Below are 22,313 nucleotides of genomic sequence, written 5' to 3'. Positions count from 1 at the left end.
GCCCAGACATGAGTTCCTCACCATGTGGGCCTCTCCACGTGTGAGGGCCACTCCCAACAGGGCAGCCAGCTCCTGTCAGAGCCAGTACTCGAGAGAGAACACACCTGAGCCAGAAGCCAGTCTCTTAGTAACCTAATCTCCAAAGTGACATCCTCTCACTTCTGTTGTGTTGTGTTGTTGAGAAGTGAGTCGCTAGGTCCAGCCCACACTCCAGGAGAGAGGGTTCCACAAAGGAGTCATACCAGGGACTGGGACCACTGAGGGCTAGCAGAGGATGCCCACCACTATATCCCCAAATTCACCTCAAATGAATGCTTCTTTATATGGTGATGTTCTATTCCAGTTCATCAAAAGATCTTTTGCATCCTGAATAAAAGGGAACTCCTGCATTCATCACTGTAACCTTTCCTATAACCTTATAGCCTCAGAATAACCAGCTGCTATTTTGTCATTCTGCAGTAATACTTGAGGGACTCCCATCTGTTTTTGATACTTCCTGAATTCTATCAGTTTGATAAAATTTGGAAATTTTGATAAAATAAAAGGAAAGTACCATCACTTCCTTCACCCTCCAAAATCACTTCGGGGACAGAACATTCTCCCCTATCATGTAAGACAGGCCTTGATTTTAGGAAATACACGCTGATGTGTTTAGGGGCCAAGGGGCTTATGGTCTGCAACTTACTATCAAATGGTCCCTCCTCAAAAAACAAAAGAGAATAATGAAGCAAATAGGGCAAATGAAAGCAGTTGGTAAATCTGAGTAAGAGTATTTCTGACTCCCTAATACTGTGTGTGCAATTTTTCTGTAAGTTTGAAGTATCAAAATTTAAAGTTTGAGAAACAGTTCTCAGACCCATCACCAGACCTGTTAAATGAGAATTGTGAACGGGACCAGAAAAACTCATTTTATGAAAGATCCTCAGATACATTCTGGTTGTCAGTCAGTAAGGCTGAGGGCCAACTACATGAAAGTCTGTCTCATTCTTAAAGCTGCCTGTGTAGAGCATCTAAATTTGCCAGTTGGACTTTGCTTCCTCAGGTCCCCGTGGTAGTCCCATGGCCCATTCCCTAACTGCCGCCCTTGGTTCTCCTCCATCTATAGAACTGGCCCCTTGGAGGGATGGGTTTTGGTGACAAAGGGGGAGTCTGACAGTGCAGCCCAGGGAAGAAGGGAGACTCCCAAGATGTGTTGGTAGTCACTGTAAAGGGCAGAAACACTGGGTCTCAGCACAGAGTGGCGCAGAAGCCCTCTCCAGCCTGGCTTGTTTGGCTCCAGTGCCATACCTCAGAGCTCTGGATCCCCCCAGTGACCATTCCTGCCCTTGGGAGCCCACTCTGCCTCAAGGAGGCCAGTGGGCAGACAGATAACATCCTACAGCTCTTACATCGGGTCGTTACTTGCCGGTGCACAGAGGCCTGCCTATCCTGCGTGTGGCAGTCTAGAGAAGCTTCCAGGAGTGTGCCTGCTATGCCATGTCTTCAAAGAGCAATAGGCATGCAGAGGTGTAGGTGAGACTCCGGGACTAGAAGCTGCTGCCAGGTCAGTGTGCTGGAGAGGTCAGGAGAGAACCACTTCCCTCTGAGCTCCCTGCACACCAGCCTGCCCCAAAGCAGGGTAAAAGGGCCAGTGAAGATGGCAGGGTGGGGCTGGAGGTGGGCTCGGAGAGGTGGGCTCGAGGTCCAGTCCAGGCGTATCCACTGGAGCCAGAAGCGCCGGGGTCTCTCGCGCTCCCCCAGGGGCTGCAGCTGCTTTACAGCATTGAGGTAGTTAGCAGGTGCCACAGTGACCTATCATGGGTGGGGTCAGTGGGGCTCTGCTGCCCTGAGGACCCGGAAGGCAAGAACTCAAGCCCTGTGGGCAGAGCTCCCTTCTCAGTGGGTCATTACTGGTGGTGAGCCTTTGCCCCCAATGAGGTCTTTGTTTGGAAAGAGCTGTCCTCGCATTGTGTGGAGGCCCTTCAGCTCTGACACACCCACTGTCTTGTTCTGTTCAATTTCCTGTTCGTGCATGTTTTCCGCTTGCGGTTAGCCCTCACTTCCTCCCGGCCGGGTACAGCTGGCTGCTGCACTGTGCATGCTGGGGGAGCACACCAGGACTTGATACTGGTACCAGTTCTTTCTTGAGGCGTGGCGGATCTTGGTTTGCAAGCTGCTTTTGTTACCATTAAGGATGTCTTACTCTTCTAGTGGTCTTCAGGCCCTTCCAGTTAAGCCTACAGAAGTTAAGAACATTTACCCATGTGCTTTGCCACATGCTTACCCAGAATGCTCGATTCAAAGGGGGGAAAAATGTACAGTATATACCCACAACCTGCTGCAACTGGATGATTCTTGATTTGGTGCATGCTTGGTTTTTGGCTTGTCCAAAACAACTTATGGAAACACTGATTTGCTTCCCCCTCCTAGACCCATGAGAGCAAACTGTGCTTTAGCTGCGGTCTTTGCTAGATGACACAGAATCACCCCACAAACACCTGGCCATGTGCGCCTAAAACATTTATCCCATGCCCTCTTAACAAAATGACTTGCAGATCATTCAGGGTAAGAGGCAAAAACCATCTGTACTTTATTACTTTTACCAGGAGCTTCCCTGTCAGCAAACAGCTTATCTCCTATGCCATACGCTGTTCTTGGCTTCACGCAGGGAAACGGCAGTAATGGTAGAGAAGGAACTAAATATTTGAAAACATGTTTAATTCAACACCTATTAGGTAGATCAGCTCGTGTTTCTAAATAGCAAAGCAAGGAGGCAGAGTGACACTCCAAATACTGGGACCTGCTTAGAAAGCTAAGTCCACAGCCACGTGGCTTAAGCAGGATTGTGCTGGCTGACAGCTCAGCCCAAACTGTGACTGTGATGTCTTCCAGAGGTGGCACTAAAGACCTCACTGATCACACAGGCTGGACTCCATCCTTCTAGAACTTTCCAGATTCTGGAAAGCATGTGATGGAAACAGAAGGAAGCCTTTGCTGCTCTCCCAGCATGAAATGCAGTCACATTTTAAGACCTGGAAGCAGTGAGTGGAACCAGGCGCTATTGGAATGAAGTATTGGTACTAGCCTCTTTTGTGCAGTGATTTCTAGGAGCCTCATGAAGTGCCCTTTTACCACTTCTCCGCCTATTTTGTGTGCCCTTCTGAATGCGGTATGCAGATAAAATGGCAACGTTTTAGTCCTAGTTTTTCTTCTTTCTGAATTTGTAAAACTTTTTTTTTTAACCAAAAGACACCTGAATTTAGTAATATTGGCCTCACCCAAACAACCAAGAACATCTTCTAAGTCCATTTGTACATTGTGCATTTAGGGCCTAAGAACAATAAGAACTTTCATATTCCCATTAGATGGACAAAGTGAACCTGTGGTGTTGCATTTAAAATAATAAAGTAGCTATTATTCTACTTCTGCTATCTTGGAGAGAACACAAAAGAGCCTTTGGAATAGGGTCATGAAAGGGGTAAGCCCATGCATTTGTTCATGCTGCCTTTCAGAGCCTCCCCTGATACCTGGGAGTGCTGCTCTTCAAGGCCTAGAGGGGTATGTGTTTGACAAACTGAGGGGCTTACCTAGGATTGATTTCGTAATTAATTTCAGTGAAACTGTAATCATTGCAATTTAGAAAACCCCATTTTGGCTCATGTAACACCAACACATACTGGGCCACATCTCCCCCGGGGCACATGCACACTTGGGAGAAACCTCAAGGGGTCTGACTAGACTGTATGTGGGGTGTCAGTCATGAATGCTCTCATTTCTTCTTCATCTAAACTCTGTGTTCTGGTAACACTAGGTTCTTAGATGTCTTTGATCTCTAAGACACATGTTTGCAAAAAAAAAAAAAATCCTTTCTCCCTCACAGAAGCAGTGAATTTCATGCCTATATTATACCACAGACATGAACTTTAAAAAAGTCATCTAGTCTGCTTCTCACTCCACCTGTTAGAAAGTCTGACCTGGACCCTGCCCCCCCACCCCCCAGAGGAAAGTTAATGGAAAGATAATCCCTGGGACAGAGGTGGTTTGGTGCCATGGATAGGTTTCAATGGCACCAACTAGGACAGCGTTGTGTCACTCCAGTTCTAGATTTCAGGACACACTAGACAGCCTAAATGTTCTCACGACCCTGAGACACAGCAGTGAGGTGTGTTTGTGTGTTTGGTGACATTCTTGTCACCCAAAATCAGCCATCAGTGCTGGTTACGGTAGCTGCCACTCACCCAGGAGGGAATATTAGGCAATGGAAAGAAAAGTGAAGTAAAAGATGGAGGTGAAAAGCAGGAATTTTTCCATTTATTGAGGCTAATAGATGGGAATGAGTAGGCCTTAGCTGTTCTGAGGGAAAGGGATGTCCAGTGAATGAAGGCTAGAGCCCCACCTTCCACTGAGGGTGTTTTTGTTGGAGAAAAAGATCAGGTGTGATCAAGTAGACCATCCCTGGCTCCAGCTTTGCCCAGGCTCCTCCAAAGGGCGCTGATGGTGGCAGTCTTGCTGGCTCCCAGCATGGGCACCCAGGGCAGCCGTTCTTACCTGCTGGAGACGGGACCCTACCCCAGCCCTCACCCACCTGGGGTGAGGGGAACATACCAATGTCTTAGGCAATGGAGGCAATGTGGCCTTGTCAAAATCGCAGTCAATGTTACAACTAATGGTTGGGTTTTAGTCATATTATTGGTTGTGAACTGTTAGATTAACAGAGGCTAGAGATGTTTTTGTTTATCAAAGAACCATCCAGTGTTTATTTAGATGGGGAGAAACAACCTCACTGCTCTGGGAAGATCCTAAAGATGGGAGGGGGTGTGGCATGTGCTTTCTCTGCGGTCTGAAATTGAGCATGCATTTTATAAGCATCTTTCACAAGATGCTTTGGTGATGGGTGAGGTATGTCTAAAGGCTGGAACCACTCTGCAACAGACAGGAGCCCTTTCCATGCTTACACATACCCCAGACCCCCATGGCAGCCACACAGAAGGGGTACAGATGCCTCTTGGGGCAGTGAGGCAGCTCGCCCTGTGTGGTCATGCCCATTCATCCTGCCCTGTCACTCCTTGTTAGTAATGATGGCATTATTTTCTTAGATTAAAGGTTATTCCCCCTTAATATTAATGAAAAATGTTTATTTTAAATTGAAAAATATCTTTGGTTGAAACCCTGCTGTGGGGCGTAGACTGTCTCCTGTATTTAATTCAGTGGACTGTTTACCTCAGCCCTTTATTTTCTGAACTGTCTGGGTTTCTGCTTTATGGCACAGTGAAATCCTGCCCCTCCCGCTCCTTGACTCTGGACTCGGATGAAAGGCTGGGCTCCAGGTTCCCTCTGACCGACATCCACACCACCCACTCACCCCACAGTCGAGGTCCTGTTAGAGACCTTTGATTTCTCTTCCTGGGGCTCTTACGCCTTTGTGTATCACCTTGACCCAACCGAATTGTTGAAGTTTCAGTTGCTCAGTCCCTAAATGCCCCTCAGCCATGGCTTTCAGTGAGCCTATGGGGGGTTTCTTTGGAGGAACCATGGGTGCTTTCTGTCCTTTCTCCTTGTCTACTGCTCCACTCACAGCCTGAGCCCTGGAATGCCCCTGCTATCCACCTAGCACCTGCAGATAAAGACAGTGCCTTGCCTGGTCAAAAATCTCTCTGGGTCTCATCTCCTAAGGGACCCCAGTGACCTGTGTGTAAGCTTATGCAGGGAGAGAAGAACACTGCCTCCCTCCTTGGCTCCCAGGGCTTCCAGACAAAGAGGGAGTTAAATCCTGAAGCCCCAGCACATCCTTCCTACAGTCAGATCAAGAGCAGGCCAGTTCCTGAGTAGGGGACACTGTGACAGTCTTGTCTAGGAAGTGCCTCCTGCAGACACTTGGTCATCTGGGTGATCGGAAGCACAGGAGTCCTGTCTTGGTAAAGTAACATCACTGTATTTAGTATTGCAGGTGATGAAGAGCTATCAGATTAATCCCCCTCCCTCTCTTCTGACGAACTGCCCAGGACCATATTGTAGCAGATGGAATGGATGGAGGGCTGACTCCTGCGCTTCACTGCAAAATAACATCACGCCTGGAGACCTAGTTCTTTCAGTGAAAGGTGCCATTCGAAAAGGAACTCAATTTATAAAGGAAATTTAGTTATTTGTCCCCTGATTTGAGGCAAACTGACCACCATACTTTTTTTTAAAGATTTTATTTATGTATTTATTTATTTAAGAAAGAAAGAAAGGGGGGTAATAGGGAGGGTGAGAAAGGGGGAAGAATCCCAAACAGACTCTGTGCTGAGTATGCAGCCGACACAGGGTTCGATCTCACGACCCTGAGATGGTGACCTAAGCCGAAACCAAGAGTCAGACACTTAACGGACTGAGCCCTCCAAGTACCCCCACCATATTCTTTTTATGTGATTATTAATCAAAACGCAAAATGCTTTTTTCCCCTTTCTCATACAGAATTGGTGGCCCCTTCATCCGACTTCTGTGACTCGCCAAGGGCTCCCATTCTATGTCTTCCTCACCCTCCCTTTTATCCCCTCCTTCTTCTGTGGTCATGATATGCACTCTGTGGATGGCCGTTCCAGAAGTACTGAGTGTCTTATCTATATATTCTCTTATTTCCTTAGAATTACTCATAGCTTGCTTTTGATCTCAGGGACTCTGGCTCTTGTTATTTCTAATGACATTTCTATTCCACATATTCCATCTGCGTTCTGACCTGACCCGCATGGCAGGCCATGGAGACGGCAGGGTTAACACCTTCGGCCCAGGCTGCTGCTGGGCTGTCTCCCCTTTGTGGATGTCCCCAGGCACTCCAGGGCCCAGCCATCCTTCTTCTCTACACTTGGGTCTGGGTGTTTCCAAAATGCATCCATTCAGTTCAGCTGCCTTTTAAGCAACATCTGTTACCAGTTTTCTCTCCTCATCTAACGAAGGAGACATCGCTTATTTTAACCTTGGTTGTTCCTGAATAATGTATGACTGTCTGTACTCCCCTTTCTGTGCTTGCTAAACTGCACTTTGTTGCCACATTTAAGTCCTGGTTCTTTCCATTTTCCTTCTTGGAGGGGCTCTCCTTAGCGGTTCACCCATCGCTAGCCTTCTTCCCCTGTTAGAGCTGTTAGAGCACTTGTGATTTTGCCAACTAACATTCCCACAACATTTCCCACATTCGCTGGCTCGTGTGCCCTTCAGAGGCCTTTCCGTTTAAAAAAAGAGGGAAAAAAAAGCCAAAGATGTGTGCCTTCTTAAAAAATTTAACTCTTAAAACTTCTTTCCTGGCACTGTAAGCAACTTTTTAAAACCTTGCTTGAATTTGTGCTTACAGGTCAGGAGAGGGGTTAACGTGGTGGGTTCTGGAGCCAGACTCTGGTGGTTTAGAGACTTAGCAGAAGCAGAGACTCTGAGCCAGGTGGGATGGGAAAAAAAAATTGAGACCTTACCAAGAATCAGAAAGATCTCAGCAAACCTTCCTGAGATGGAAGTGCGAGCCAGCTGACCCTGAGTCTCCCAGCGCAGGGGGCTAGGCGTGACATTATAACAGCGTGAAACCAGAGATGCAGCAGCAGGCTGGGCTCAAACCTCCTGGGCGCTGTGTGACCTTGGGCAGGATTTTCAGCCTCCCTGGGCCTCGATTCTGTCTTGAACATGATGACAATGTGTTGTTTCTCATAGGGTGGTTCTGAGGAGCAAATGAGTAAATAGATAGCATTTAGAAGAGTGTCTGGTATGTATTGTGATGTAATTGTTGGTCACTAAGTTACACAAAAACAATAGAATGAAACAGACATTGAAAGTGAAATAAATAAAGCAGGAGGGAAAAAGAGTTTGGATATACAAGCAGAGTTAGAAGTGCAGGAAATGGGCACGCAGGGAGTAAGTTGCCAAGAATGACATGAAGCTGGTACAGAGAACATGCCTAAAGCATGGGGCTAACGCTCTGGACACACCTGCCTGTGCTCCACAGTCCCTGCAGAACCATATCGTTGGAGTGTGCCCGTCGCATGCTGAAAGCCCAGGTGTCGGCAAAGGGTCTGCTGCATTCATCGCTTGGTGATCTCATGCGAATTTTGGATAAGTGAGAGGATCGCATTTAGGGACCCATACCTCATAAAAAATACCAGAACCCACTATGTTAGGGTCCGTGATGTCCGTGATCAAAGGAACGAGACTGACACAAAGCGAAAATTAAACAAAGCTTTATTTCGCGCCACGCATAGAAATCAAACTGACTTGTAGGGACCATCTCTTATGAAGAGACAATGACGATGACCCCGACAAGGTCACCCCCAAGAAGGCTGCTCTGGATGAGGCCGCTCTGGACGAGGCCGCTCTGCAGATGAGGCCACTCCAGATAAGGCCGCTCCCAGGACGAGGCTGCTGCTGACGAGGTCGCTCCATAGACAGGGCCGCTCCTAAGAAGAGACCACTCTGGACAAAGCCGTTCCCAGGACAAGGCCGCTGCTGACGAGGTCGCTCCTTGGATGGGGCCGCTCCCCAGAATGATGCTGCTCTGAGGCCGCTTGTGCAGCACCGCGGCCCAGAGCGGCGAGGCCGCTCGTGGCAGGGCTGAGGCCAGGGTGGTGAGGCTGCTCGCGGCAGGGCCAACGCTCGCTATGGCGAGGCTGCTGGCAGAGAGGCTATTCGCCATGGCGCTGCTACCTATGACTACGATGACCAGGACGACCACGATGCTCCCTACGACCACGATGACCACGATGCTCTGACTCTCCCGAGGACTACCCTAATGGCTATTCTAACGGCTATCCTAACAGCTATTCTAACTCCTATTCTTTTTTTTTTTTTTTTAAGATTTTATTTATTTATTTGAGACAGAAATCACAAGTAGACAGAGAGGGAGGCAGAGAGAGAGGGGAAGCAGGCTCCCCGCTGAGCAGAGAGCCCGATGCGGGGCTCGATCCCACGACCCTGGGATCATGACCTGAGCTGAAGGCAGAGGCTTTAACCCACTGAGCCACCCAGGCGCCCCTCTAACTCCTATTCTAATTCCTCCTACTACTCCCCCCACCCCAACCTCACAGACTAAACTTTATAGAGGTGGTTGAGCCCGGCCCACACACAAGTGGCCAATGGGATTTCAACTCACCACATTAAATATATGCGCGCCCCACTGATTGGATGTCTCCATCCGGCCTGGCCCTCCCCTATATCCGGGGTTTGCAACTAAGTTCCTCTGGCTAACCAGGGCCTTACACACTGATGGACTGTGGAAGGACAGAGGCCATGAGCAGCCCAGATGAGGGCCTTCTGCACTTCCCAAACCCAGCGAGGTAGGCCGGTCTCTCATCGATTTCACTTTGTCATTTTTGTGTGCATTCAGCAACTTGTAGCCACCTATAGAACTCCATAGCTTTAGCAAACACATAATTTTTGCAGCCCAGGTTTCAGAGATGGCTGTGGCTAATAGGTCGTACTTGGCTCTCCGATTCCAGAAGCATCCAAATTAGTGCATATCTGGGGATGGCTGCTGCAGGCCCCTCACACTCTATAGAAAATAGTTTGCATTCTCAGGCTATCTATGGAGTTTTCCTTCTAAGAGCCTTTAATTTCTGCTTTTGGAAATTTAGCTCTGAATCTCAATTACACAGAGAAAGCAGGACCCAAACAATAATTTTAAAAGTAGATAAAATATTTTTTAATGTTAAACTGACTTTATACTCCCCAGGGTCAGCCTGTGCAATTAATGAACTCATGGGCTCTGGAATGTCACCCTTTGGGTGAGCTGGGCTGGGCCACCAGGTCCTGAAGCCTCTTTAGAGCTGGGTTTTTTATCTTGGAGGGTTTTCGTTTCCAGCTGGGATCAAGCTGGTCATCCGCAGCCTTCCTGGTGGCCCTTGACCCTGCTCCTCCCTCCACTCCCCAGCTGTCATTGCAGACCCCTGAGCCAGAACCACACCTGAGGGCTTGGGGGAACCACAATTCCTATTCCCACTGAGCCACAGGCCTAAGGGGCCCAGACCTGCATTGCTACCAGGGCAGGTAACTGGCCTCTGAATGATATCCTGGGCCTTCTGACATAAAGCTCACGCTGCATTGTGCTTTTGGGGACACCATACATGTGCCCGACAGACCTGTGATCCGGATAGTGATGTTGCCTTCAAGAATATGAGTGTGTCTCCTCTACATACCCGCGAGAAAGGAAGACTCCCCGGTTCACTGCAGTCATGCCAAGCTCTGGGCTGAACGGTGATCATGCTGGCTGCCCAGAGCTCCAGGCTGTGGTCCCCCTTCCACCCGTATTGGCGGGGTGCAGGCTCTAGCTCGCAGGGCTGTGTTGTGGGCTGTGGGGACAGATCCATGTACCCTCTCCAGAGAGTGCACACTGTGTGGGATAGAACATCAAAGCAGGAAAACCCCTCACACAAACACTGACAAAAGCAGATGGTGTGTGTGGAGCACAGGAATCACGGTGGAGGGTGAAGGTGACAGACAGCCCTTCTGGGCTGAGCGACCTGGGGTTGAGTCCAGAACCTCTCTGGGAAGCCTCTGTGGTTGCATGTTCTTGTCCCCTGTTTTAAAACCTGGCTTGGGCTATGTTTGGATGACGACGTTGAGGAGTGGGAGGCCGGCACTGGCAGCAGGAGGTGTGCTGGGCAGGTGGGGTGAGCAGGGCTCCATGGAGGACTGAAGACCGAGGAGGAGCACAGAGGCACCCACCATAAGGGCTCCAGTTCTGATCTGAGCCCCTGAGATGAGGTGACTGGGAGAGCAGCTGGCAGAGGTGAGGACATGGGACTTAGGACGCTGGCGTGTCTGATGGTCAGCAGACCTCACGTTTTGTACGTTTTGTCAAATACTGAGGAACCAGGCCACCCCCAGAGGGAGAGGTGGCATAGGCAATGCCCGCAGGACAGCCTGAAGGCCCACTACCCCTGCTCCTCCTGCCCTTCCCCCACTACGGTGGGCCTTGTCACAGCCTGAAGGCCTTGCCAGGCTCAGGGCAGAGTTGGAGTGTTTCATCATTGTATTAGAGTATGTCCAAAATCCTGCTTGTTTGAGGTAAGCTTTCCTCTAGATGTAACAAATAAAAAGAGTCTTGAGGCATCTGGCTGGGTCAGTCAGAAGAGCACACAACTCTTGATCACTGGGGTTATGAGTTTGAGCGCCATGCTGGGTGTAGAGATGACTTAAAAAATTTTGTGTGTGTGTGAAATGTCCCATTCTTTACTTTCTTTTTCACCTGAACAGCCAGGCCCTTGCTTAATTTTGCCCTGATTCTAGCTACAGGACCTCAGACAAGTTGCTTAGCCTCAGCCTCGTCAGTGAATGACACAGAGAAGACCTCACTTGTGCTAATGAGGCATGCATGGAAAGGGCTGTGCCCAAGGGAGGCTTCCAGGCCTACTTCTTCCTGCTCCCTAGAGCTGTAGCGGCTTCCTTCCACCCCAACTTCACCTTGTGATAGGCTCGCCCTGGGGGAGCCAGTTACATCAGCCTGGAGGTGGGGAGGAGGCCATGCTCTCACAGTGGTGCTATCACCAGGCCTCCACATGCGAGGCCACAGGCAAGATTCAGGGGAGCTGGGTGCCACAGGTGCCGTTGCCGGACTGAACCGGCCCAGGAACACAGTGCCTGTCTGAGCCCGTGAGGCCAGCAGCCAGCCACATGGCAGCCTCTGAGCTCTGCACAGAGCCAGCTCCTGGCCAGTGAAGCTTCCAGTAAACAGGAAGAGATGAATGCACAGGCTCTCTCTGTCCTTCAGCCAGGAGCTGCCCAAATAGTCTTTCTGTGGGTGGTTGTTGCTCTTGAGGGGAAGGGGTAATGGAGTAGCTGCTAACAGATTTCCTATTGGGCAATAATGTAATCCATTGGTTGTGATTTCCTGAGTGCTGTGAATAGAAAGATCCCGGAGCTGACTGCGGGGTCAGCCAGAAAGAGTCCCTGCTACCAGCCCAGGAGGGGGAAGGGGCCGTCCCAGGTCTGTGGAAAGCACTGCAGGGCTCAGGAAGCACTTCTGTGCTTCTCTGCAGGGAAAAATGGATCCGATTATGTGTCCTTTCTTCTGTTAGGCCGTGCATTTGAACAACACACTTCATGATTAGGTTCCTCTGATAATCATTACAAATAATGATGCAAGAAGTCAGTCTGGCCTTTTTAAAGAATTATTCGGATCATGAGTGTTTTAATGAGGCACGATTGGGGAAGATTTCATTCTCTTCATTCTGATGCTTTTTGTAGGGAAGAAGTTAGTGCTATTATCTTTCTTATATTTTTAATAAGACTTTAAGAATCTCTAAAGAAGCCAGGTTTGTTTGTTTATTTAGGGGATAATATTGCTCCCTCCCACCACATCCCCTAAGCAGGGCTGCTAAAGAGCAGAGGCAGCCAAAGAGCTGGGCGGCTGCAGGAGGCAGCCCGGTGCCAGAGGGCTGCTCTGTGCCTCCTGGCCTGAGCCCACAGTGTGGCCTGGAAGGGACCTGCTCATCCTCCTCCACTCCAGCTTACTGATCTGTGAGAGATGGCAGGCAACAAATCAGAGTCTCCCAAGTCGGGAGAAATTTTGAGGGCTTGTTAAAATTCAGAGACCTTGGACCCCACTACAGACACGGAAGTTAGCCATGCCTCAGGGAGGGCCCAGTGAGTTGACATTTAAGAGGCGCTCCAGACTTTTTTTTTTTTTTTTAAGTGACTTGATGGAGAGAGAGACAGCACAAGCTGGCAGAGTAGTAGGTGGAGGCAGAGGGAGAAGCAGGCTCCCCGCCGAGCAAGGAGCCCAACATGGGGCTTGATCCCAGGACCCTGGAATCACGACCCGAGTCGAAGGCAGTCACTCAACCAACTGATCCACCCAGGCACCCCAGGCTCTTAAGTGGCCACAGGACTGAATGATTATCAAGGTTCTTCCAGATTAGAAAATCCGTGCTTCTGGAGTTTATTCTGCAAATGCTCACGGTCTCCCCCAATAAGGGAAGATGTGGCAAGCAGAGTGGACTGGGGCTCAGCCCCCTGGCTCCTCTGCACCAGAATGGTGGGGTTAGGGTTCTTTTCCAAGTTCATGACTGCAGATAGAGGAGATCTAGCCCCGTGAGTAATGGACAGCAGCTGGCTTACCTGAGAGAACCTGTCTCAAGGCGCAGTGGAGGAATGGCGGAGGCCTGCCCGTTTGCACAGGACAGGCCTGGCTGTCACTCACTGACCTCAAAACCAGTTTAAGTCTCCTTCTGTGGCAAGCAGGGTGCTGCAGCTTGTTTCTTCTAAACTGCTGCGATGTTTCTCTGGGCTTGAGCCATAGGGTCTGAAGTTCTGCTTCGGCCACTGGCTACCACGTCCAGCAGGGAGGACAGGAGATGCAGGAGACGAGCCAAGCATCTGCCCCCCTCACAGCCAGGATGCTCAGCCCTACACTGGCAAAGGCCTGGGGAGCTCAAGTTTTCCCATCCACCATAGGTCATGTTTCCTGTGGGGGTCAGGACACTCCACAAGGCAGATCAGGCCCTGAGGGACCCACCACTGAGGGGAAGGGCCGTGGGCAGGCTTGGCCAGACCCAGCAGAGGGAGGGGCATGGTCTCTGCACTTGTAGAGACAAGTACTCCTGCTGCCTGGGCTGAGGTTTGACAGGATGGTGGGGTCCCTGGCCAGCATTCCTGCCTTTGCTCCCAGTAGCGCAGCTCAGTGTGCATAGCCCATGACCTTCCATACATCCCCCGTCCTCAGGAGCCACCCTGAGTAGGGCGGGTGCCACAGGTGGGGTGGTGGGTTCTGAATCCCTCCCCGGTCCTGAGTGACGCTCCTACCTTGGCCTGGGTCATCCAGGGGAGAGGGCATGTCAGACAGAAACCTCCTCCTGGCCACTGTGGGGCAGGACGCCCCCTCCTTAGAGATCTGAAGACAGCTCTGTGGTCCTTCACCTGTTGGCATAGCCACACACACAATGGGAGAACAGCTTGCACCCTGCAGGGAGCCTCACAGGCTCCTTTGGACCAAAGCCCGCTTTGATTTACCTCCCCATGTGGAATGCTAGGGAGGCCTGGCTAGAAGATTCCATGACAAGCTAGGGAATAGTTTATCCTCATTCTAGTTCTAGTTTAGTTAATGTTATTTAGCCTTTAATTTCTTATGGCTGCTTGTCAAATCAGGAAATAGACTTATATTCTCTCTCACAAAAAGACATTTGAAAAGGTCTCATTAAGTGTTAATTGACATCAACTAGAAGAGTCAGCAGTGACCTTATGATTGTGTTTTACATCGGCAGTTAACAGGAAAAGTGGCCTTGTTAGAGGACAAGAAGTGCTAGTAGCCACAGAAAAGGGAGCAGATGCACTATGTAACTTCCGGGAGACTCTCACATGGCCTGGCAGTTTTGCTTCTCCAGCCCTGAGAACTAAATCAGGCGGTCACTGTCACCCTGGCAGGCTGAAGGTTGTGCAGACCCTGCAGCCGGGGGCCTGAGGCTGGCGTAGGCCCCTGTGGGGAGGCTTGGGGAAATGCTGTGGCCCGTGCAGCAGGAGCTCACTGGTCCCCGTGACCCACCTGCCCCCTTCTCCATAAAAGCCATCCCCTGAAACCTGTTCCTGTGTAGGCAGTCCCCTATACAGCTTATGGGGGGAGGGGCAGCCACCAGACTCAGAGAAGGTGACTGTCCGGAGTGAACGGGGGTCCCCCGAGGTACTACAGATCTAAAGGATTCTCACTGGGTGAAACGGGGTTGAATCAGGAGGCAGAGGCATTTGATTCCAGAGTATGAATGGGACCCCTCTCCCTGAAACAGAGAGAGCATGGCATTGTGTCCAGCCCTGGGTGGTGCTGAGGGCCCCCAAGAGGGACCAGCTACCTGGAGCAGCGGCAGTGCTTGTGCTCAGAGCTATGTCTTTCCCAGAAGTAAATAACTGTTATCAAAAATCAGTGTGTGTATTTTAAGCCAAATTCCAAAGGAGTTATTCATTTTTTTCAACAAACAGGGCAGAGCTATAGTCATATTTTCCAGCACCCACGGGACAGAGGGGGTTGGGAGCTATAGGGTTCTTGGGGACGGGCAAGGGGCGCCCCAGGACTGGGAGCAGCAGGACCTCCTCACCCCCAGCTGCCTTGGCTGTGGGCTCCTCTCTGCAAGCCTGACAGGCTGCCCCTCCGTCTCGGCCTGGCTCTCTGGGAGATTTCATAGGATGGCCCTGATGGCTCTGGATGGCTCAATGGCTCAGAATGGTCCTGTGGCCCTAGGGTCAGAGGCCTGGTGAAAATGTCTGTTGTTCTGGCGTATCTGCTCTGGGCCAGGGACTTCATGTTCAGTGACCCCCGTGTCAACCTTGCAAACATGCACCGTGGCTGCCCACGTGCAGATGTGGAAACAAAGGCTCAGAGAGGTCCACTTGCCAGGGTCACCAAGTTTACAGGCACAGAGAAAGGACTTGGCCGCAAGTCAGTGCTCCAGGCCCCTGTTCTGCCCTTTCCCCTCCCCCCGGCCCTGGGGATCCAGGGAGGAGGAGATTCCGGCTGCTGTTTCTCATTTCTGCCTCAGTAGACTCCCCACTGGGCTAGGAGGTTCACACAACACGATGTTCCCAGCCTATGCCTGCAGGCTCCCATCTCCTCAGGGTCAGAACCGGGGGCTCTGCACTCTGGAGAGACCGTGGGCAGTGTCAGAGCACCCCCACTTCCCAGCTTCTCAGGCCACAGAGTGTGCTGTGATGGAGCTCAAGGGACACCACCACCCAGGGCCTCTCACAGCGGGGGCGGGAGTCTGTGTCCCTCCCTCCCGGGGGCCACCATGTAAACTGGCATGGCTCACTCCTTGTTCTGTGTTCTCTCAACAGCAAATGAAGCTCATGGCCCAGAACCTGAAGGAGGACTCAAGGGAAGGCAATGAGGAGGAGGCCTGAGCACCCACCCGGGCCGCCCTGAGCCGAGGGCAGAGGGGCACCTGGAGCAACATGGCGGCCCCTGAACCCAGACCCAGGGCGTGGCCACAAGTAGCAGCAGGCCCCTCCTCCCCTCTGCGGTGTCCCGGTGTGGGCCATGGAGAAGGGAGCTGATACCCAACCCCTCCCAGTCCCACGCCCAGCCTCCCCCTTCCTTCCTGTCCCTGCAAAGGGCCCCCATGCCCTTGCAGCAGCACGACCGAGGCCCAGAGCCTGGCTTGCAGTGGACCGCTGCTCCCCGTGTGCCCCTCACAGCGGTGGTCAGCCCTGGGGGCTGGGCAGCGGGTCAGGGCATGTGACCACCGCACCACCAGCGGGCCTCCAGCAGGCCAAGAGCGGGGGCTTCCTGCGGGACCTCCGTGCAGAGGGACAGGGGCGAGCCAGTGTTTCCAGTACCTGGACAGCTCCAGATGCCTCTTGCCTGGTTCTCCTTTGCAGTATGTGAACAGACCCTTTCTCAACAAAAACCATAGTAACTGAGCTATTAAAGGCGACACGTACCTCTCTGACTCCTGCTTACCGCACGTGCACTGAAAAGGCCCTCCTTCTGAAACGAGCCCTAGTCAGGTTGTTAGAGCTCTGAGCTGAGAGTGGGGCTCTGCTTGAGGCTGGGCACCTGTGTGCCACTTCCAAAGTCTGTGGCCAGGCCCAGCCAGTTCTCGGGAGGTTCCGCTGCCACTGGAGCCTGTCCCCTCGTGGGAATGCAAGGGCCCCTGGGGCTGCTTTCATGCCCGTGGCACCCGGCACCCTGGTGTGGGCTCACCCCCCACAGAAGAGAGCTTCTGCCCAGGGGTGCCATCCACCCCCTGCCTGTGCCCAGAGGGCAGCACACACCTCTTTCACAGGCACAAAAGCGGTAACCCTGGAGCTTAGGCTGCTCCCCTGGCTGTGTCTTACCTGGTCTGACCACAAGGACCACCCAGGAGGGCAGAGCCTGGCTCCCTTTCCCTGCCAGCTCTCGGGCTCAGCCTTGTGTAGCAGTCGGACCCTCTGTGCCTGGGCCCATGTTCCTCACAAGGGGCCACCACAGACCCATGGGCCCTTCCTTCCACTGGGGAAAGAACAGCTGGGAAAAGAGACTGAGGACCGTCTAGTCCTGTCTGCCTCAGGAGCCCAGCGCCTTGATTCTCTCCTGCACCTCAGAGTGGAGATGGCCTCAGTGGGCCCATTCAGCAGTTGGCTGGAAGGCCTTACACCCCCATCTGCCCCTCAGTGTGGTCACGTTGGTCCTGCCAGACTGCTGAGTCAGCATGGACCTCTCTGAGTCGGCTCTACCCAACTGCTGCTTGGTCTAAGGCACTCCAGGGCCCTACTATCCAGTGGTGGTTCTAGGCTTGATGAAGACTTTCTAGAACATGCTCAGGTTCTGAAGCCCTGGTGAATGGCCGCCACCGCTGTGGCAGTAAGCCGAGTCCCCAGGAGCTTCCTCACAGTCTAGCCTGAGTGCTGTGTTTGCTGCAGAAGGGGCAGGTGTCGACGAGGTCCTTGGACCAGCTCTTGGTCTCCCACAGGTCCTGACCATGAACAGGAGTTAACTCCCTGCCCCTGGGCTCTCAGCTGCAAGTGGCCGCTCTCCGGACTGGCCCTCCTCACCCTGTGAGGTGCCCGTGCAGAGCCGGGGGTCCCTGCACTGGAGGTAGTCTCTCCCAGGAACCTCCCTGTCCCCTTCTTTGGTACCACCGGCAGAAGCGCAGTGCCTAACCAGGGTGCAGCCTGCCCTGTTGAGGGCAAACGGTGCCTCTGGGGTAGGCCAGGGTGCACAGGACTCACTTCCACTGGGGCCACAGGGACACAGAGGCTAGACGTGGGATCAACCAGCTTATGTCAAAGGGAGGTGGGGGGTAGGGGGTGCTGTGTAGGCCTGCTGGCCCCAGAGCTGCTCCGTGCCTTCCAGCTTACGGAGGGTACTCAGGAGCAGACATGGGAGATGCCAGGACCTTTCACTGCTCCACTCTCTGGGGTCCCCTATCCTCCTGAGTGGAGAGAGACATGGAGGACCACACTGCCCTGTCCCCACCCAGCACTGCTTGCCACAGCCTGGGCCCTGCGCTGCTTCTCCCTCCACTTTTCTGCCCGCTGATTTGTTCTCTTGTTTCTGGCCTGACCCCCGCCTACAGAGCCAAGCCATAGCCCTGCCCTGCCTCATGCCCACTGCCCCGGGCCTCCCTGCTCTGTTCCCCAGTTCTCCCAGTGTCCCTGAGGACGGCAGCGAGTGAGCACCCTGCTCCCACGTCTGCAGCCCACCCATTCCCTAGAGCAAGCATGAGAGGAAGCCCCCACCTGCCTTGACACACGTGGACTCCGGGTCTCCAGCCCCAGCCTGGCCATCCCATGAGGGAGCAGCACCAACGCGGGCCCCAGCAGCAGCACCCCATGGGTGGATCAGGCTTAGACGAGCAGGAACCTCAGGAGTCCAGCCCTGGGTTTCTCAGGGGCGGACAGAGGGGTTGCCCACACTGTGGTCAGCAGAGGATGTGGAACCCGAGTGTCGGGACCCCAGGCCTAGTCGCCCTGGCTTTCCCGGAGGACAGCGAAAAAACACTTCAGCCCCAAGGGGACCACGGCCCCCGCTGGGCTGGAAAGGGCCGGGGACTGCTGCCTCAACTCGCTAGGAGGCTCTGCACACCCCACTGGGGAAGGCACCCAGCAGTCTCACCCCATGGCCGATGCTCCCCACCATCCACCCCACTCCCCTCGCTGAGGCCCTGGGATGCTGATTGTCCCTAAGCCCATAGATTGTCGGTGGGCCTTGACCCTGGTACGGTTTGGCCATGGCCTGGATCACGCCTTAGCCCAACTCTCCTCACACCCCCTGTGGGACATCTTTGGGCACCCCAGCAGACAGCTGGGCTGTCACACACCACACAGGTGCCACAGAGACCCTGGAGTGTCGTTCTGATGAGGCCCGGGGTTCTCCTGGCCGAGTCTAGCCCCTGGCTGCAGCCTTGGGGAAAGGGAGTCAGACAGTGTGGACCTTCCTGACCCTCCTGAAGGCCTCACTGCCCCACCCCTCAGCAGCAGCTCAGACGCTCAGACTTGAGGACAACTCTTTATATTAGTGGCTTAGGGGAGGAAACCAGAAGCCAGGATACCTAGGGATACCCAGCCCTACAATGAAGCTGGAGGCCAGGAGCCCACTGCCCTCCCTGACACACCACGCGGGCCTCGGTTTCCTTATATTGTTCTCTTTTATAGATGAGGAAGCTGAGGCACACAGGGTTCCCCTAGCAGTGCAGCCACTCTCCACACTGCTCGTGGGCCCGCAACTGCCAGGATACTACCACAGCTGGCACAGAGCTGTCCGCCTCCCGCGCTCTCCTCAGCAGCTCCCACGCTTTCTCCCCCAGGAAACTAGCCACAGAAGGAAGAAGGCCTGGGATCCTCCAGCTGAGTTACTCCAAGAATCCCACGACCCTGCGAGGACAGTACCTGGCCCCAACTCTTGGCCAATAGCAGGCAACAAGGCCAAGTCTGAAGAAGCAGGCCAGGCTTGGCTCCCTGTCCCCCACGCTCCCCCTAGGGGGGCTTGAAGAGGGGGGGCATGAGCCTGGAGCCCCCAGCACCTCCAGGAGGCCACCAGAGCCTGGAGGAAAGATGGGGCCCCCGAGCCAGGGCAGCTGTGTATCCTTCAGCTTGGGATCATCCATTAGTCCCAGTCACAAGAGGGACCACGGCCTTTTCAGGGGAAGGAAGACACTTTTTCTGGTCCTGTTGAAGGCCCATTGATGATCTTCTCATCCATGCAGAAGTGGGCACCCGGGAAGGCGATGGGACACTGGCAAGCCAGCCAGGGGGCCCCACCCAGGCCCACCCCGGATGGGCAGTGAGGCAAGGACTTGGGCCCTGTGGCGGTGGGACTGGCTTAAGTTACTCAGAGGATGTTTGTGTCCCCTCCACCGACCCCACGAATGTAGCCCTTGGATATTGTTCAAGCAGGTGCCCTGCTCCCTGCCCTCTGGGCCTGAGGACAAGGATATGAACAGGTTGGCCCCAAAGTTGCATCTCTGAAGATGCCCGCAGTCAACGCCACTCATACTGAGGTTTGAGAACCACAGCTGGGGCAGAGGCCTTTCTGGTTTCTCCCCAGAAGTAGCCAACTTCCTTCCCCCATTCCTTGTCTGCATGGTGCCAGGTGGGGAACTTCCCTACCCACCACCAGGGCCTCGGGGCCTGAATAGGAGGTGGTCCAGAGGTCTCCCAACTCCCAGGGTGCCAGCTGTGGGGACCCCCATGTGCCCCGGCCTGCTACAGGCCCCTGGGACATTTGGGCTGGTTAGGAGAAGAAGGGGGTGTTGATCTCTTTGCTGACTGGTATATGGGCTTCACGTGATGAGTAAACAAGTCCAAGAGGGATGGCGGCCTAATGCTCTGTGTGTGGCATGGATCACACTGATGACACAGGGCCCGCAGGCATTCTGGCCTCCTCTCTAGACTGGGGAAGGGGGACACAGGGCACAAAGTGGCCAGAGCACATGGCCCATTCCCCCCTCACTGTCCTCTCTCCCTAACCCTGATCATTCCGAGGCCAGGAAGGAGGACACAGGGGGCACAGCCAGGTTTAGTCTAGGTCTGCTGCCCCTCGGGGGGAGCAGAACCCCACAGCTGTCCCCAGACAGGCCTCGGCGGGCGCAACCAGCCTTGAGCTGAATCCTCACTTTAAAGGGCTGTTCAGCACCAGGGAAATCATGGCAGAGTGCTGAATAATTAACCAGAAGGCAGCTCCAGTGTAGACACAGGGACATGCCTCCCTTTGCACAGCTGTCTGGCTTGAAAAAGGGAAACCAATTATATCTCCCCTCTGGCAGAGGCTGAGGCAAGGCTGAAAACGGGCCCCCCAGGCTTTGTCCATCGCGGGTGCAGGCAGCCCGGTACAGTCGGGGAGACCCAGAGCATGGCAAGAACGACCGCAGGTGGGGCAGGGGGCGGGTTGCGGTTCCTCATTGCCCACACCCCTACCCCGGGCACCGCCAGCCCTGGGGCCTCCAGAGCCGCTGGAAGCCATTCTGCAGCACCACACCTCTGGGCCACTACTGAAGGGAGGACGCGGGTTGGGGTTTGCATCAACCACTAGAACCAACCCACTGACGAGGCAGGCTTCCCCCTAAACTGCGTGTCCATCAGTCCTGGTTGTCGCTGTGCTTTCTACACGAACACACCGAAGGTCCGGTTTCCTAACAGACCTCGGGCATCTTGGGGACCAAGAGACACTTCCTCCCAGATGGCAGGCCCCAGGGATTAGCCATTCAGCCTAGGGAAGCAGCAGCCGGCTGAAATTCCTGGGGAAATGTCTTGAGACCAGCTTTCAGCCTTGACTCTAAATGATCTCGCCTCACAGGGTGTGTGATAAGCTGCCCAGTCTGGTCCTACCTACAGGTGCACAATCCCCTAGGACCAACTGTGCCTCCGAATCTGGAAATTTCAGGCATTAGAAAGGTAACAAGATGCATATACACAGGTCAGGTACGAGCTCCAGTGTGGTTGAAAGTGGAACCGTACAGGTCAAGGCTTCATACTGCTTTGCCCGGCTGGCTGGTATTAGAAGATCACAGGTAATGTCGAGGGGATCTCACCTTTCGCTATCCGGGTGGGCAAGCTGAGGAGCGAGCTCTGGGACCAGATCCCTGGGCAGGCCCTTATCTCTCTGAGCTTCAGGGCCCACATGGTGAGGAAGGGGCAATGGCCACCCGCCTGCCTGTCCTTCAGTGGGGACGGATCAAAGCGACACCCGCATGCTCACTTTACCACTTCCGCCTCGCTCCAGACTCTTCTCAGAGAGCCCTCCAAGAACCTGCTTCCATCTCATTCTCCACAAGCTCAGGGGAGCCTCTGATGCTCAGAGCTGATCCACAGACCACTCGGCCTCAGCAAGTAGTTCTCAGGCTCACCTGCTGGCCTCGCAGTCAGTGGTCTCTGCTCCCTGCCTCTTCGATGTTCTCTCTTACCCCCACACTGGAGGTGGCCTGGGTTCCTGTCTCTGGCCTTTGCTGCTCCCTCAGGGTCTGTGCTCTTGCCAGAGTACCCCCTTCTCCAGGTTGAGATGACCTTCCATAGTTGTATAATACAGATCTGCAAGCAATCTGTCAGGGGCAGAACCCAAGGGGCCCCAGTGCAAAATGAAAACGTGGTCCCCTTGCTTGAAAGTTTTTAAGAATTTCAAGATGACAAACTAGGAGCAGAGCATTAACTCGAGGGGACCCTTCAAGCCTGGGGCCGCACACAACAGGCACTGAATCAGTCTCACTTGCCCTTCATGCATGCCTTCTGCTCAGTCCACTCCTTCCAGCTGTGCCCTCCACTCCCAGTTCTTTCACTCCTCTAGTCTGGAAAGATTAGCATCCTGGTGAAAGGATGAAGGCAAGAAGCAAAGTGGACTCTCCTTAGCCAAATCCACTGCTGGCTCCTGGCACCTACAGGGCCCAGTGATTTGCATCTGCCCAGCTCTTCAGCTCTCCATCCCTGGT

General features: G+C 53.4%; 1 protein-coding gene and 1 long non-coding RNA gene across 6 annotated transcripts in view; both read left to right on the top strand.

Moving 5' to 3' along the window:
- Window positions 1-16,361, top strand: part of ANO10 (anoctamin 10) — a 237,145-nt gene extending 220,784 nt beyond the window's left edge. For 4 of the 5 annotated variants that reach the window (XM_032307783.1, XM_032307868.1, XM_032307510.1 and 1 more), the window contains one exon: window positions 15,748-16,361. In XM_032307783.1, the coding sequence (XP_032163674.1) occupies window positions 15,748-15,813 (66 nt within the window). In that variant the 3' untranslated portion in view covers window positions 15,814-16,361. The remainder of the gene's footprint in view (window positions 1-15,747) is intronic. The other variant, XR_004277434.1, reaches the window with a different exon arrangement.
- Window positions 6,314-7,421, top strand: LOC116570621. Its single transcript, XR_004277505.1, has 2 exons — window positions 6,314-7,321; window positions 7,371-7,421. It is a non-coding gene; the product is annotated as an uncharacterized LOC116570621 (long non-coding RNA).
- Window positions 16,362-22,313: the final 5,952 nt, after the last annotated feature.

Source organism: Mustela erminea, chromosome 1 (genome assembly GCF_009829155.1).
Source record: "Mustela erminea isolate mMusErm1 chromosome 1, mMusErm1.Pri, whole genome shotgun sequence".
Classification (NCBI taxonomy): Eukaryota; Metazoa; Chordata; class Mammalia; order Carnivora; family Mustelidae; genus Mustela; species Mustela erminea.
Note: the sequence above shows the minus strand (reverse complement) of the source record. Positions and strands in the feature narration are given on the sequence as shown.